The sequence below is a fragment of the Tachyglossus aculeatus genome, chromosome 6, assembly GCF_015852505.1.
Source record: "Tachyglossus aculeatus isolate mTacAcu1 chromosome 6, mTacAcu1.pri, whole genome shotgun sequence".
NCBI classification, from domain to species: domain Eukaryota; kingdom Metazoa; phylum Chordata; class Mammalia; order Monotremata; family Tachyglossidae; genus Tachyglossus; species Tachyglossus aculeatus.
The window spans coordinates 19,382,441-19,399,917 of record NC_052071.1 but is presented as its reverse complement, the minus strand read 5'-3'; the positions used below and the strand labels follow the sequence as shown (position 1 = coordinate 19,399,917).

The following is a 17,477-nucleotide window of genomic DNA, read 5'->3' as shown; positions in this document are numbered from 1 at the left end:
AGGTGACCATGTGTGCACTGTTGTCATTACCTTGTGCCCTGTGCATTCTATCAATCAATCACATCTATTGAGCACTTACTATGAGCAGAAACCTGTACTGCTGGGAGAGAGTGTCATTACAAGTCAGATGGGGACTGTAAATCATTTGGTTCTCTGTGTTCCTTTTGCTCAAAGACTCAATTTTGTCAGACTCTTCTGCCCCCCAAATTTGTATACTCCATCCCAGTTTACAAACTGGAGTATCTTACTGCAATCTTATTGCAGTCTCTGGACTGTAGGCTCATTATAGGCAGGGAATGCGTCTGTTTATTGTTGTACTGCAGTCTCCCAAATACTTAGTATAGTGCTCTGCACACAGTAGGCATTCAATAAATACGACTGACTATTTCATTTTTCTACCCAAATATTTTTATGTTTGAGAATTAAGCAATGAGGCTCACGAATTCTAATGAGTGTGTCTGTATTTGTGTGAATGAAAATGTTTATAAAATTTATGAGAATATTTGATTTCTCTCTCCTTTGGTATCAGCGAAAGGCAGGGGATTTTTCAGAAAGAACAGGATAGTCCCATATTTCCAACTAGCATAGCTTGCATAGCCTAGTGGAAAGAATGTGGGGCTGGGAGTTGGGAGACCTGGGTTTTAACCCTACCCCTGACACTTGCTATGTAACTCTGGAAGAATCACTTAATGTCTCTGTCTCAGCTTTCTCGGATGTAAAATGGGGATTCAATACCCATTCTCCTTCCCGTTAAGATGGTGGCACTCAAGTGAGGCAGGGTCCTACTGGATTATTTCCCATCTCCTCCAATGCTTAGTATAGTGCTTGACACATAGCAATAATAAGATAATAATAATAGTAATAGTTTTTAAGTGCTTATTACATGCCATGCATTTCGTAGGTAAAATAGAATCAGATTAGATGCCATCTCTATCCCACATGGGGTTCACAGTCTAAGTGGGGTGGGAGAGGGAGAGAAGAGGGAGAAAAGACAGCAGCAGCATGGACTCCTGGAAAAAGTCCGGGCCTGAGAGTCAGAAGGACCTGAGTTCTAATCTTGACTCCACCACTTGTCTGCTGTGTCACTTTGGGCAAGTCACTTACCTTCTCTGGGCTTCAGTTACCTCTAACATAAAATGGGGATTAAGTCTGTGAGCCCTATTTGGGACAGAAACTGTATCCAACCCGATTATCTGTTATCTATCCATCAATCAATCGACCGTTTTTATGTGCAGAGCACTGTACTAAGCACTTATGAGAGTATAATACAACGGAGTTGGCCGCTACGTTCCCCGGCCACAAGCAGCTTACAGTTTCCCGGCCTTTAGTTCAGTGCCTGTCATTGAGTAAGTTCTTAACAAATACCACTAAAAAACCAACAAAAAATCCTTATTTTAGAAATGAGGAAACTAAGGCCCAGAAAAGTGAAGTGATTTTCCCAGGGTCACACAGCAAGTGAATGGCAGAGCTCAGATTCAAACCCAAGTCCCCTGACTCCTTGCTTCACGAGCACTTTACGAATACACAATCATTGTAAGTACCATTAGTAATGTTTCAGCAGTGTGGGTAGGTAGGGGCTCTGAGCACAAACTCCTCAGAGCTCCCAATTTCTCATGGAGAGACTGCGAGGTTGGAGTCTTCCTTGACATTCAAGTTGCCTCAGAAAGGAGATAAGTGACCCAGTTTATGCTTTCACTAAACTATTCCAACAGAGCATGACATGAGCTGAGTCTTGTTTTCATCCAAGACAACAAGACAACATGGGAAGCTTAGAAAATCCACACACCGTGAGCTTGTGCGGCCTGACGCGAGATGAGAGGGCAAACCCACATGACACACGTCAACACAAAACAGGCATAAAGAACTCACATTAGGATGAAATGGTAAATTGACATTTATCCTGAAAACAATCCTCGCGATTTTATATTTCTAGTCGGGAAGGCGCAGTAAACAGACAGTGTCATGAGGCTGTGAGCCTTTTTAGACTGTGAGCCCACTGTTGGGTAGGGACTGTCTCTATATGTTGCCAATTTGTACTTCCCAAGCGCTTAGTACAGTGCTCTGCACATAGTAAGCGCTCAATAAATACGATTGATGATGAGGCCCTATCCCGTTTTGTCGCCTAAGCGAATAGTAGGGGACAGGAGAGTTTTCCACAGCTCCTTCATATCGACTTGCTAATGCTCAAATAAACCCTATGACTGATTCAGGAGTTGCAGGAAATGGAAGGATGACTCTTCAAAAGCTCTCAATCTATATAGTGGCATTTTTTTTTCCTCTCCAAAACCAAATCTCTCCAACACACAGCTTAGTTCCTTCCAGGATAATCAAGCTACTGTGACCTTTCCTTGATATGGTGCCTGTTACTTTGGTAACTATTTTCACATGATCTAAATTAATCATGCTTTGCTCAGGAGGAGTATATAGGCCATTCTTTTTTCAGGAGAGATGTTTATTCGTACTAAGGTTCTTCAGAATGCATCACCTTCATTCATAATTTAATATGTGCAACATGCCTGGGAGGAAGGTAAGAAACACCATCCACCCTAAACTAAAGCTGAAGAAAGGGTCAAGAGGAGACCAGCAACTAAGCCAAGATTAGGGGTGTGCACAATGCATGCAAATGCCAGTTTGAACTGTAACAAAGCAGGATTTTCACATTTCTCCAAAAGAAAATGCAGACTATTTCTCAGCTGAGTCATTTTTGCTGCCATACAGTGGTATTTAGGAAACAAGCAGCCCAAACTACTAAATTATAAAGCTGGTGCTAATTTCGTGACAACTAAAAAAAATCTTCTTCCCACTTGAGACTAGATAATGATTTAGAACTACTTGAAGGGTGAGAACTCTTGTGATGGTGCGAATTGGTCAAACACGGGATAAAGAGCAACCTTGAAACCTCCCTCCAAGTGAAGAGTGGTCTCAAGCTCTTCTTGCTTCAAGCTACTTAAAGTAGACTGAGAAGCAGGGCGCCCTGGAGGATACAGCAAGGGTTTGGGAGTCAGAAGGACCTGGGTTCTAATTCTGGCCCTGCTGCGTGTCTTCTGTGTGACCTTGGGCAAGTCACTTCACTCCTCTGTGCCTTGGTTACCTCATCTGAAAAACGGGGATTAAGACTGTCAGCCCCATGTGGGACATGGACTGTGCCCAACCTGACTAGCTTGTATCTACCCCAGCGCTTAGTACAGTGCCTGAAACATAGTAAACACTCAACAAATACCATTAAAAAAGAAAAACGAACAAAAAACCCTGCACTTTGCCCTTTGTCACAGCAATAAGAGTCTCTCTAGAACCTCGCTGCTGCTTTTATTCAAGAGATCCCTTCAATTTAGGAGAGAAACTTTTAAATCACGTAGTTTATTAAGGGGAGAATTAAGCCTTATACTTATTTCTTTGCTAGGCAGTTTGACAATCAATTTAGTTCGCCTAAGGCAAAGGCTACGTCAAAGAAGTTATCCGGTTCTAGTTCACTTGGCATCAAGAAAGTTGCATCACACAAACAAACCCGACCGAAATTAAAAATTCTGATCAGTGCCAGTTTGTTGAAAAATAACATTCAAAGGGAACAAATTCAATTTACTCCTTTGCCATTTTGGATAATTTAGAAAGCTTTCGACAAGTGGAATGCAGAAACAATTGAAATGGAAAGAGTCATTAAGAGATGTGTGCCATTAGTCACTTTGGAGTTTTTCTATTACTTTTTTTCCTGTGAAAAACAAAATAAAAACTGAATCCTCTCTGTCAAATAATAAAACATTTTATTTATCATGGGCCCAGGAGTCAGAACTCCAGGGTTCTAATCTCAGCTCTGCCCTTTGCCTGCTGTGTGACCACGGGCAAGTCACTTAACGTCTCTGGGCTTCAGTCTTCTCATCTGTAAAATGGGGATTCAATATGTGTTCTCCCTCCCATTTAAACTGTGAGCCCCGTGTGGGACAGGGATTATCTCCAAACTGATTATCTTGGCACATAGTAAGCGCTTAATAAATACCAGCATTACCATTTAACCCAACACACAATTCAAATACATTTTATAATTTTGGTTTCCAAGTCTTCCTTGAAATAAGTAGTTTCACCTAAATATTTTCTCGTTAATTCCACAATCTCAAAATAGAATGAAAACCATTTTACCTCATTCACTTATTTGAGACACTGCCTTGGGGGAGCTCGCGGAGGGCCAATAGTAATGACAGTATTTGTTTAGTGCTTTCCATGTTCTAAGCACTATTCTAAGCACTGGGTTAGAGACGAGGTTATCGGGTTGGACCCAATCCCTGACCCTGTCCCATTTGGGGCTCATGGTCTAGGTATTAAGGAGTAGCATTTAGTCCCCATTTTACAGATGATGAAACTGAGGCACTGAAAAGTTAAGTAACTTGCCAAGAGTCACAAAGCAGACAAGTGGCAGAGGTGAGATTAGAACCTAGGTTCTCCGACTCCCAGGGCCCTGCTCTTTCCATTAGGCCATTCTGCTTCAAGGCTAAGTCCTTGTTTTCAAGTGAAGGCCGGAATCACTGCCTCCAATTCATATCGCTGTTTCTGATTTCTGATTTTATCCTTAAATTTGTTCACTAAACATGCTAAGAAAGGCAGTTTTTTTCCTGAGGGAAGACCCACTCAAGTAATTTTGATCTGGAGAGCAGTTTTGTATCAAGGTTACCCAAAGTTAATTAGTGTAAAACTTCCTTTAATGAAAGGGGATGGGAGGAGAAGGGAAGACGAAGATTCAGGCAAATAATTCCACGGCTGTGATTTACAGTTCTTTAAATCAAGAGCTCCACAAGTGACTTACCTATGTCTCGTATCTCGGTTTCTAAAGCGGTCAAAGTGGTTCGGGAACAGCAAATTAAAAAAAAATAAAACAAAGAATGACAGTTACCAGTGAGCCAAGCAATTTATAAGCATTCACATAATTAAACAACATAACAACATGGGCCTGGCCAAAAGGGGGGATTAAAGCTAAGAGAAATGCGGAGGGCTCCACCAATAAGGAGACTTGGGCCAAATGGTTATTTAGGAAAATGGTCGAAACAGCAGATGTAGTAAAGAGTGGGCAGAGACAGAAGACAGGGAGGTTTAAACATTATACTGGACATATAATGATGTCAAGTATGTCATTTTGAGGAAGGACACTGAACTTCTAGAATTTATCCATGGGCCTAACCCTCACTTGCTCAGAAACCACTGTGTGCATTTCACAGGTCTGTGTGAACATGATTACAGCATCCTAGTTACGGGCCACGGATTCAGGAGGGAAGGAGAGGAAGTCCTGGCTCTGAAACACAAAACTATCACTGCTAAAGCTATCCCGTGCTGTATCTGCACTGGACTGTCTATTATTAAATTGGATGACCTTCCACCTTAGGAATGAGGAGTGGGAAGAGGAGAGAGGAGGTTAAAAAAAAAAAGTCGAGGGTGAGGGAAACAGTGAATCTCTTAGAGAAGGAAAATATCTGGACATCACTGTGGAGAATGTGAAGTTTCCAAAATGGGCAACAAAGTAATCGTGGACTTTCCCAAGGGTGTTTCATCTTAGAATGTTTTGGATCTGGACCGCCTTTTTATCTTTTTTTTTACAAGGTGAAGACTAAACCTGCTCAGGAAATGCTCTTTATTAAGAGACTGGGAATGAACAAACTTTAGGGATCCAAATATCTCCATTTAAATAAAGTCATCAGTCAATCGATTAATCAATCAATAGTATTTACTAAGCGCTTACTGTCTGCAGAATGCTGTATTAAGCGCTTGGTAGAGTTCAATTAACAGAATTGGTACACACATTCCCTGTCCGCAAGGGAGAAGAAACCGGACATGTTAAATCCTTGTTGGGGTCACTGTAAACACAACAATGTCATCGCAAAGATAAACACTTTATGGATGTAATCTTTTCCACTGCTCACTCCGCCTTCTGCATCACCTGTGCACTCGGTTCTGTATCCTTTAAGCACTTGCTATTAAACCCACCTCAGAACCATCACATTTAGGTACATATCCATAATTTATCTTAATATCCATCTCTGCCTCATGACTGTAAACGTATTGTGGGCAGGGAATGTTTCTACCAACTCTATTGTATTGTATGTACTCCCCCAAGCATTTTAATACAGTTCTCAATAAATACCACTGATTGATTCATCATTTCTTTTTATAGTTAACTCTTCCTGAAGAATGAGGAAGAAGGTATATATTCCTCAGTTATTGTTTGGGATCCTGTACTACATCTGATTTGGGCTCATGATCATCCATGGATCACAGCTTGAGAAATGCTGCCCTTTGGATAGAATGTGGAACAAAACTGGATTATTATTTTTTGAACACAGAATGGGCAAAAGGAACAACCATCAAGTTTTGCTACATCGTTTCATTTTTTCGCAGAAAACTAAGGAGTTTCCCTTTATTTGCTTACATCTAAAACTGTGATATAAAATTGTTTCACAAAGCGAGTATTACACTTCTGAGATGGCATTTCCAAGATGCAGGACTTATGCGGGGGAGAAGTAGCATGGCCTAGTGGAAAGAGAAAGGGCATGGGGATAAGAAAGAACCTGGGTTCTAATCCCAACTCCGCCGACTACTTGTCTGCTGAGTGACCTTGGGAAACTCACTCAACGTCTCTGTGACTCAGTTCTCCTGCTCTCCTTCCTACTTAGATTGTAAATCCCTTGAGGGACAGGGAGTGGGTTCAACCTAATTAACTTGTATCTACCCCTGTGCTTACCAGAGAGTCTAACACACAGTAATCTCCTAACCAATACTATTTTAAAAAGTGGCACAGTTACAAAAAGCAAAATCTGAGAATTGGGAAAGAGGAAGTCCCCTCACATAAAGGTACTTGAAGCAGGTCAATAGATCAAGAGAGGCACCTTTGCCAAATGAAAAAAGCATGACAGGAGCCTCAAATTCTAGTCTCAGTTCTGCCACTGACCTGCTGTGCGAGTTTGGCTGAGACTGACAATGCACATCCAAAGGGTCCCTCGACCCACCTCCCCTTTTTTTCTGAATAATAATAATAATGTTGGTATTTGTTAAGTGCTTACTATGTTCCAAGCACTGTTCTAGGCGCTGGGGGAGGGATATAAGGTAATCAAGGTTGTCCCACATGTGGCTCACAGTCTTCATCCCCATTTTCCAGATAAGATAACTGAGGCACAGAGAAGTGAAGTGACTTGCCCAAAGTCACACAGCTGACAGTTGGAGGAGCCGGGATTTGAACCCATGACCTCTGACTCCAAAGCCTGTGCTCTTTCCACTGAGCCTGTCAGGATGGCTCAGAGGCCACGCAGATTAGCAGCAGGGTGGGGAACCAAGAATGAAAAGGGTCAACCAGGTGACTGCACAGATGGCAGAGACACTGGGCAGGCTCAGACGTGGAGTTGGCGTTGCAAATTTCCACTTATGTCTGTGGCATCTACCGTGGCCTATCATGCGTCTACTTTATGTCTCTGTGGCTAAAATAGAACTTTTCTCTTAAAATTAAATTAAGGAACAACGATAGACTGATGTAGATATAACAACAACAACAATAATAACAACTGTGGCATTGGCAAAGCACTTTCTATGAGCCAGCACTGTCCCACGTGCTGAGGTACATAAGACAGTCAGGTCCCACAGTCATTCAGTTGTACTCATTAAGTGCTTACTGTGTGCACAGCACTGTACTAAGCGCTTATACTAAGCACTGCTTGTAGGAGCAGCATGGCTCAGTGGAAAGAGCTTGGGCTTGGGAGTCAGAGGTCACGGGTTATAATCCCAGCTCTGCCACATGTCTGCTGTGTGGCCTTGGGCAAGTCATTTAATTTCTCTGCATCTCAGTTCCCTCATCTGTAAAATGGGGATGAAGACTGTGAGCCCCACGTGGGATGACCTGATTACTTTGTATTCCCCCCAGCTCTTAGAACAGTGCTTTGCACATAACGCTTAACAAATGCCATCATCGTTATTATGAAAATGATGATGGTATTTGTTAAGTGCTTACTATGTGTCAAGCACTGTTCTAAATGCTGAGGTAGATACAAGATAATTAGGTTGTCCCACATGGGGCTCACAGTCTTAATTCCCATTTTACAGATGAGGGAACTGAGGCCCAGAGATGTAAAGTGATTTGCCTAAATTCACCGAGGAGCTAAGTAGAGGAGTCAGGATTAGAACCCAGGTCCTCTGACTCCCAGGCTTTTGCTCTTCCCACTATGCCATGCTGCTTCCCTACTTCAATACATGCAGACATTTATGTAATCCAGTCTCCACTTTCATCTGTCCCAAACTATACAATGGAAGGCCGGCAGCTGTCCGTTAAATGAACTGCCTACTGAGTCTATGCCATCAGTGAAGATTTGTGATCGAAGAACTAATTAGGGCATTTCACCAAAAAGGCAGGCTTTTTGGGAATCCTGAAAAATCAATGGAAAACAGGATTGGCAAGGCAGCAACAGGAAAATGCCATGTATAAGCTGCCCACGCCGTTCTGCTTGTAGAAGTGCGCTTTGCCATTTTTTGCCCACCAAGGTAAGGATTTTCTAGTTGCACTCCCTGCCCTGGTGTAAAGCAGCTAACAGAGATGAGAGAGCACACATGTGCTGTGCATACTCCCTTTTCACCACTCTCAATTGCTTGGGGCAAGGATTCTGACCCTGAAATTTTGTATGGGACTGAGACTTGTCTGTTCTTTTCGCTGGGAGCCTCCATCGCAATCTAAGACTGAATCCTAATAATAGATGCCTACATATTTAACATAATCTAAAATGGCATTTAAATCCTTGTTCCGTCTTTGGCGGAGAGGATCTCGCTCGGCAGGGAGAATCACAGTGCTTTTTGGATTGCTCTGGGAATTAGGTCAGTAGGATTACACTTTATATTTAAAAATAATTTAGAAGATAAAGCTAAAGAGTGTGTAAATTAAATTGGAGGAACTCTCCAAGTGCGAGATGCAAATACCTGAAATACAAAAGAATACACCCAGTGGTGGTATTCATTAAGTGCTTAAGGGGCGCTAAGCACTAAGGTAAATGCCAGGGAGAAATGCAAGCTAATCTGCTTGGAGAGCTCCCATCCCACACAGGATTCACAGCCTAAGAGGGAGGGAGAACAGGCACCTTATCCCTATATTTTGGTTGAGGAAAATGAGGCACAGGGAAGTCAAAAAACCTGACCACCCCTCCGGCCAAACTAGCTCTCTTCCTCCCTTCAAAGCCCTATTGAGAGCTCACCTCCTCCAGGAGGCCTTCCCAGACTGAGCCACACCTTTTCCTCTCCTCCTCCTCGTCCCCATCACCCCCCGTCCTACCCCCTTCCCACGGCACTTGTATATAGTTGTACATATTTATTACTGTATTTTATTACTGATGTGTATATAGCTATAATTCTATTTATTCTGATGGTATTGACGACTTGTTTTGTTTCCTGTCTCCCCCTTCTAGACTGTGAGCCCGCTGTTGGGTAGGGACCATCTCTATATGTTGCCGAGTTGTACTTCCCAGGCACTTAGTACAGTGCTCTGCACACAGTAAGCGTTCAATAAATAGGCCTGAATGAGTGAATGAATGAAAAGTGACTTAACCAAGTCATCCAGCAGGGTGGCAGTCTAGGTGTTACTAGAACTCAGGTCCCTTGACCATGCTGTTGAAAGTTCAACAGCGGTATTGGCAGCAAAGAACAAAATTAGTGTGTACACTTTCCTCCCTTCCTTCTGGAAGTTTAGACAAGAGCAACAGAAGTAGGACGCAGTCATTCTTTGAGGACGGATTAAAGGAGCTGGCATTTTTATGGCTTGAGTAAGCATAAATGGGAAAAGGACAATGATACAGGTTATACACAACTGAAACCGGTAAATGTCAAGGAAGCGGAGGAATGATTTAAAGCCATGTTTAAATGGGGAAATACAAATAGATAAGCCACAGTGAGGTCGGAGGTGAGCAAAATACCTTGTTAGAGACACTTTCTATGTCAAGAAAAGGTTTTCCTCAAGAGGTGAAATTTGGGAGTTTTCAAACTTTTCATCTAAGAGTCTCAAAGCACTTACCGCAGACTGATGCTCCTAGGAGGCAACTCAAATACAAAAGTTGTTATGCCTATTTTACATACACAAGATGCAGAACAATTAGTTGTCCAAAGGTGTACAGATAGGAATTTACAGAGTCCAGAAAGACTTTCAGGAATTCTTGCCTCAAACTTTTGACCTAATCCCAGTTGGCCACATAGCTTTAACATTCAGAACTTTAACTAGGAGCAGTTAACAACCCTCTGACTATATTAGACTGTCTCCAAGGAAACAGATGAACTCAGCAATAAAGATGAATACGTATAGGGGAAAAACCAAATTATTTTGACCAAAAAATTGGTACAGGTGAAGTTTCCCTTCAAATAGAACTTAATGAACACGTGGCTTCCAATGGAGAATAATCTCATTAAATGAAATGCCATATCATCACCAAATTTATACCCTAGGTAGACCTAATAAGCCAATAACCACAAGTAATACGGACGATTTCTTTGCATGCCTATATCTGCACAGATGCTGGCTTAATCATCAGCCCTAATACTTCAACTACTATCTACAGGGGACCTGAGAAAGAATTTCAGGGGATGGGTATATGCTGTAATAAAACATACGTGGATGTTTATGAAGATGGTGCAATAAGAACAGACTCTGGAATAAGAATGCTACAGAAACTGTACCAGTCTTCTGTCTTTTAGCTCCTTGAATCACTAGGCAATTAGTTCCCAATTTATTCTCTTTTACTTTTAAAATGGCTTTATTGCAGAAGGTCATGAGGTAGTTTTGACTAAAATGTAAATCCGTGAACTGTTTGTTGAGGATGCTTGAGAAAAAAGAACTCTATCAAGGAATGAATAGCAATCTCTCCCCATAAAGTAAATTTGCATTTAAATTACAGAGGAGGACTGAACTTCAATGGATTTTTTTCCCCCACAGTAAAATTTTTTTTTCCTATATAATTCTACATTTTTTGCTTAGTGATAGGCCATGTTCTATGAACATCATCTGACCAATTTAACTAAGATTTGGTAGCTGTTTTTGCAGGAATGTGATGCTTTGATATGAAGCCTATTTCTAAGTCAACAAACACAATAATCTTCTTTTTACTTGTTGCATTTCCTGGAGATGAGGAAATAGGCCCACACTGCCCGGGATGGATTGTCCAGAAAAGATACTGTTCTCCACAGAAAAGATACTGTTCATTGCTGGCCACATTTCATTCTTGATCTGAATGGCATCTTCAGGATTATAAAAGTCCATGAATCAATAAATGGTATTTATTCAGCACTTACTGTGTGCAGGGCACTGTACTCAAAGCTTGGGAGAGTACAACATAACAATATAACAGACACATGAATGGCTTGAAAGAGGGTGATTCAAATCAACACATACCCATGAATTTGCACTATCTTTACAGTGTTCTTCCTCTCTCCTATAGCCTGTTTTTAGTAGCAAAGGGATTTAAAAGCCTTCCCCCCCCCCCTTTAAGACAGCTTTTTTAATTAGAACTTAAAAATGTATTAACACTGGAGTGAATTTACGTGCAAATGGATGGAGGCTTAGGACTGGAAGATTTCCCTGGCCAGGCAGGGAGGATGGAGAGCCTGTCTAGAAGAAGTGAGGTTGATGCCAAAGCAAACAAGAAAGCCAAGAAAGTTACAAGGTTACTGCTGATATACGAGGTAATTTTGCAATACATATGTAAAATGCTTGAAGGTATTTATGGATGGAATCCATACGATATATTCAGTAGTGAGTGTCACAGAGTGAAAATAAACTCAGGCTCCTATAAGTTTTGGGAATGATCATTTTGGGCTCTCGATCACAAATGTTTGCAGTTTTCTTGAGGCCCGTGGCGAAGTGCTTTTGGGAACAGAAATGGTTTTTAGGGGTAGCTTATAGTATAACCCCTGGAACTTTTTCCTGTCCTCCTCCCCATAGCCCCGCCCTACCTCCTTCCCCTCCCCACAGCACTTGTATATATTTGTACAGATTTATTACTCCATTTATTTTACTTGTACATATTTACTATTCTATTTATTTTGCTGATGTGCATATAGCTAAAATTCTATTTATTCTGATGATTTTGACATCTGTCTACATGTTTTGTTTTGTTGTATGTCTCCCCCTTCTAGACTGTGAGCCCGTTGTTGGGTAGGGACTGTCTCTATAAGTTGCCGACTTGTACTTCCCAAGCACTTAGCAGAGTGCTCTGCACACAGTAAGCGCTCAATAAATACGATTGAATGAATGAATGAATGGGTCTTTTAAAGGCATAAATTAAATATTAAATCATGCTATTTTCCTATTTATCTATCAATTCATCTCTGCCCTGCTGAACTGAGACAGACTTTTTCAGAGCTGAGTTTCAAAAATTCCTTTAAGCACTTCCTACCATCAAGTCTCAGAATAACTTCTGAGGTGTATGAGGTTACCCTTTCATAGAGCAGCAGTGCGGGCTTGTGAAAAGAGCACAGGCTTGGGAGTCAGAAGACCACATCTGCTTTGTGACCTTGGGCGAGTCACTTAACTTCTCCGTGCCTCGGTTATCTCATCTGTAAAATGAGGATTTAGACTGCGAGTCCCACGTGGGACATGGGCTAAGTCCAACTTCTGTATCTACCCCAGTGCTTATAGTATGGTGCCTGGCACATAGTAAGCATTAAACAAATGCCATTTAAAAAATAGATTACTTTTAAACAGTAAAAAGAAGTTAGAGTAGCTGCATCTCGACATGCTAACGAAACCTGATTTACAGAAAACTACAACATGCGTTCTTATTTGGGGATATTAAATTTGCTACCTTTCATACTATCACTTGCTTCCACTTCAATTTGCTTTCACTTTCACACTAGAGAAGCAGTGTGCCTTAGTGGAAAGAGCCCGGGCTTTGGAGTCAGAGGTCATGGGTTTGAATCCTGGCTCTGCCACTTGTCAACTGGGTGACTCTGGGCAAATCACTTAACTCCTCTGTGCCTCAGTTACCTCATCTGTAAAATGGGGACTAAGACTGTGAGCCCCACATGGGACAACCTGATAACCTTGTATCTACCCCAGTGCTTAGAACAGTGCTTTGCACATAGTAAGCGCTTAACAAATACCATCATTATTATTATTATCTGCTTGATCTCACGCCTCCTGGAACACCAATCCACTAATCAATCCATCGATTAATGGTATTTACTGAGCACTGACTGTATTTGTAGAGCACTGTACTCAGCATTTGGGAAAGTACAATACGAAAAAGGCAGTAGGTACGATCCCTGCTCACAGGGAGCTTACACTCTAGAGATAAGGGAAACAGAAGATTGTAAGAATATTTACATAAATACTTTGGGGCTAGGATGAGTATTAAAGTGCTTTTAGGGATACACAGCCAAGTACACAGTCAACACAGAGGGGAGCGTGGATAAGGGAAGTGGAAGACTTACTTTGTGAAGGCCTCTTGGCGGGGAGGTGATTTTTAGGAGGGTTTTGAAGATGGGGAGAGTGGTGGACTGTCAGAAACCAAGGGAAGGAAGTTCCAGGCCTGAGGGAGAATACACCCAAGGGATCTGTGGTGGGATTGAGGTACAGAGGTCAGGATGGTGTTAGAGAAGCGGAGTATGAGCACTAGATTATAGTAGGAGATCACTGAGGTATTAGGAGAAGGAAGAGAGCTGATTGAGTGCCTTAAAGTCGATGGCAAAGAGCTGTGTAATTTTCTACCTTAATTCCAAGATGCTAATGGAATTTCCTGAGGGAAATATTCGCCTCACGAAGTTGAAGTCTCCAATGTAGACACTGCCGTCGGGACCGGATGCTAAGGCAACTGGGGCAAAGAGTTTGTTGCTATGGGCCACACCATTGCAGCTGGTGCAGGAAACGCTTCTCTGGTGACCGTTTCCCATGACAGTGGAGATGACTGGGGGCTGCTGGGAAATGAACACGTTCTCTCCATTCCCTTTATGTACGATTCCTAAAAGGAAACAAAAATGAAGGGAAACGTTATGCCATCCAATGCACAAGTCCCAGGAAGTTGCTCTTTGGAGCGCAGCAGTCTGGAAGGGCGACGAACCGGGATTCAGTGAGCCAAGCAAACTAGTCTTATTGCCACAACCTCCCTGAGCTCCTTGGGGCTGAGGGAGTAATTAATCTGACTAGAAGAGGATCCCCGGGGGCAGGGGAGGGGGTTGTCTCAGACCATCCCAAACCTCCGACGGTGACCCAAGTTTGGAGCCATGGATATTGCCATCCATGGTTCCCACCTGTACAGCACAGAACCCCGTACAACCCTTACACAACCACTCGACGTTTCTCCTGAAATGCCTTCCGCAGATTTTCTGACATCCTGTTCAGTCATTCAGTCATATTTATTGAGTGCTTACTGTGTTCAGTGCACTATACAAAGCACTTGGGACAGTACAGTAATAATTAATAATAATTACTATGGTATTTGTTAAGCACTTACTACGTACCAAGCACTGTTCTAAGCTCTTCTGGTAGACTCAAGGCAATCAGGTTGGACACAGTCTCAATCCCCATTTTACAGATGAGGTAACTGAGGCACAGAGAAGTTAAATGATTTGCCCAAGGTCACACAGCAGACAAGTGGCGGAGCTGGGATTAGAGCCTACAACCTCTGACTCCCAACAGACACATCCCTTCATTCACAAATCCCTTCATTCATCCCAGCTCCGCCAACTGTGTGCTGTGTGACCTTGGGCAAGTCACTTCACTTCCCTGGGCCTCAGTTCCCTCATCTGTAAAATGGGAAAAAAGACTGTGAACCCCACAGGGGACAACCTGATTCCCTTGTACCTACCCCAGTGCTTAGAACAGTGCTCGGCACATAATAAGCGCCTAACACATGCCATTATCATTATTATATATTATTATTATATATCTTATAATATATATTATTATTATATATAATATTATAATATTATTATATATAATTTATTTATTTATTTATATTAATGTCTGTCTCTCCCTCTAGTCTGAGAGTTCACTGTGGACAGGGAATGTGTCTGTTTGTTGTTGTGTTGCACTCTCCCCAATGCTTAGTACAGTTTTTTGCACACAGTAAGCACTCAATAAATATGATTGAATGAATAACTGAATGGATGAATTCGTGAGTCCAGAAGTCCAGAACATACATATTGGTTACTCGAGTCAAAACAGCACATGCCAGGTGAAACTAATAAAGGTGGTATAAAGTGCACAAAATGGCATTTCCTGCTGGATGCTACTTTCTTGGAAACAAAAATCATAACCACCATCCCTTGAACAGCCACTTTTACTTATCTGATCAAAGTCTTTAGGCTTTCCTACTTCATAGACACCCAGGAGAGTGAGTGGCCACTTTTTCAACATGCAATCAGGAGGCGATGAGGTCGGTTAATGTGCTGACAAATCGGTCATTAATTGAAGAACTATCTGATTTCTTGAGGATTACTATTTTAATATTCAAGTTATTCATACATTTTTATTAGGCAGCAAAGCAATTTCTTAAGGGCTCTGAATATTTAATTAAGGAAGATTGAGAGGGCTGCAATACACTTCCCAAAAAGGTTATTTGATTGCAGTGCATGACCGAGAGTCAAATTTAAATGAGCTATCTGATGGTGTATGGAAACAATGGCGACAAATATAGCAAAACAGAGGTAAAAACAAAACCTCCTGATGATCGGTAACTGAATCTCCCACCAATGAGACAATAACAGGATCTTCTAAAACCTAAAAACTACTGTGTGGTGTGTCAGTATTTTAACAATGCACCATAGGGTATATCATTCAAAAATTTTTTCCAACCATTGGCTTGGAAACCCTAGATTTGGTATTTACATCTATTTTTCCAAGGAGACTTCCATTTTTAGTATCAATATAATAAGAATGGTTAACAATAACTCTGAAAATGACATGTTATTGCTAGACTCCTGGCAATTTAAAAACTAAAGATGGCTATTCTACACCATTCTTCTAAGGCTGCAATTTTAAAACTCCCCTTTTCTATTAGAGGCCCAGCTCTCCATCAAAGGAGGAGAGTGATTAAAGGAAATAAAACATAAGGAAATGTACTTTCTGATTACATCTCCAAGATTGATCTCTCGCTTTCATGCGAGGTGTTAAAATGCCAACGATCTAAAATTACTATTCCTGTTTAAGTCTGGAGCCATCCAAAAATAAAATACAACAGAAGGGGCAAATCCCCTTTGTGCTGTTCCGCATTCGGGACTTGGGGAAATAGATCATTTTGAAGGGTGTTTTTCGTTGTTTCAGGAATCTGTTTAACCTTCTGCTACGCAGAACCAGAGCATATGATGATTTAACATCAATTTTTCAGCAAAGCGTCGCTCTGGAAACGTTTTGTTTATGTTACTGGAAATTCTGATCAATTACCCCTGCCTCCTTTCCACTTTATTCCACTATGTGGGCTCATTTTAAACATGAAACTAAATGATCCTAGGGCCTGAAGCTCATTATTTATGGGAAGGGCTAAGTTTAGGGCATTTCAGAATCAGCAGAGGAAACCTTCAGATTCATGGCTGCAGGAGCCTGGAAGCAGAATATTGCACATTTCTCTTCTAAATTCCCCTTTCACTGCAAAAGCAAAATCAGCTATGGAATAAGCTAAATACGTCTTTCTATGCCTACTATTCATGCCTCCAAACTCCTCCCCCACCCCCGACCACCATTCCTCTTTGTCCAGAAGTTGTCTTGAAACTTTTAAGTAAGTTTGAATAGAAAATTCCCCCTGGAAGGCGGCGGGTGGTGCTTTATGCTGATTTCAAAACAGAAACTATTTTTCAACATACCGACAACAAAGGACAGAATACATATTTCTCTCTGGAGTTGACTGAGGGTATATAAAACAAGCCGGGAGATACGCTGGCATAATCAATGGGAACTTATTCTCCCTCTCCTTTGTGAAAATCACTGGGCTGACAGAAGCACCCGGTATTACTTCGAAGCATGGAGGGGAAAAGAAATCCTTTCTCCATCTCAATCAGACGGCAGACCTGAATGCAATTAATGCCTCAGAAAGGTCCTCCCTTCTGCCAAACAAAACCATTTTCTGAAGATTTAAACATGGTTAAGGTGTACCTGACAGGTAGCTCTGATGGGAGCAGGGACAGTTTGCCCTGAGACCAGGGAGAAGCTAGCTTTTCAATGAACTGCACTGTATGTCTTCATTCTGTAGCCCTTCAAAGATCTGAGTCCCTTAACAATATATTCAATGAACCATCGATATATTTTCTTCTCATTAAGACCATCACAGATCATATCATTGAGGGATCACTGTCTCTTGGTATTCCAAAAAGACCTGGAAAACCTTAAAGGCCAATTTTCAGATAAATATGATGCTGTAATCGGCTATGATGATTATCCTGGAGAAAATATATAGTGGATGATGGATCTGGATTAAAGAATTCAGGGGGCGAATGACAGCAGAAATCCAACCTAGGCGACTAGTTTCCAAACTAGGAAACTGGAGGAAACTAGG

The 17,477-nt window shown here is 41.6% G+C and overlaps 1 protein-coding gene across 2 annotated transcripts in view; it reads right to left on the bottom strand.

Moving 5' to 3' along the window:
* TENM1 (teneurin transmembrane protein 1) overlaps positions 1 to 17,477 on the bottom strand; it is an 849,492-nt gene that overhangs the window by 101,455 nt on the left and 730,560 nt on the right. For both annotated transcript variants that reach the window (XM_038747613.1, XM_038747612.1), the window contains exons 20-21: positions 13,700 to 13,949; positions 4,793 to 4,813 (exon numbers count right to left, since the gene is read on the bottom strand). In XM_038747613.1, the coding sequence (XP_038603541.1) occupies positions 4,793 to 4,813; positions 13,700 to 13,949 (271 nt within the window). The remainder of the gene's footprint in view (positions 1 to 4,792; positions 4,814 to 13,699; positions 13,950 to 17,477) is intronic.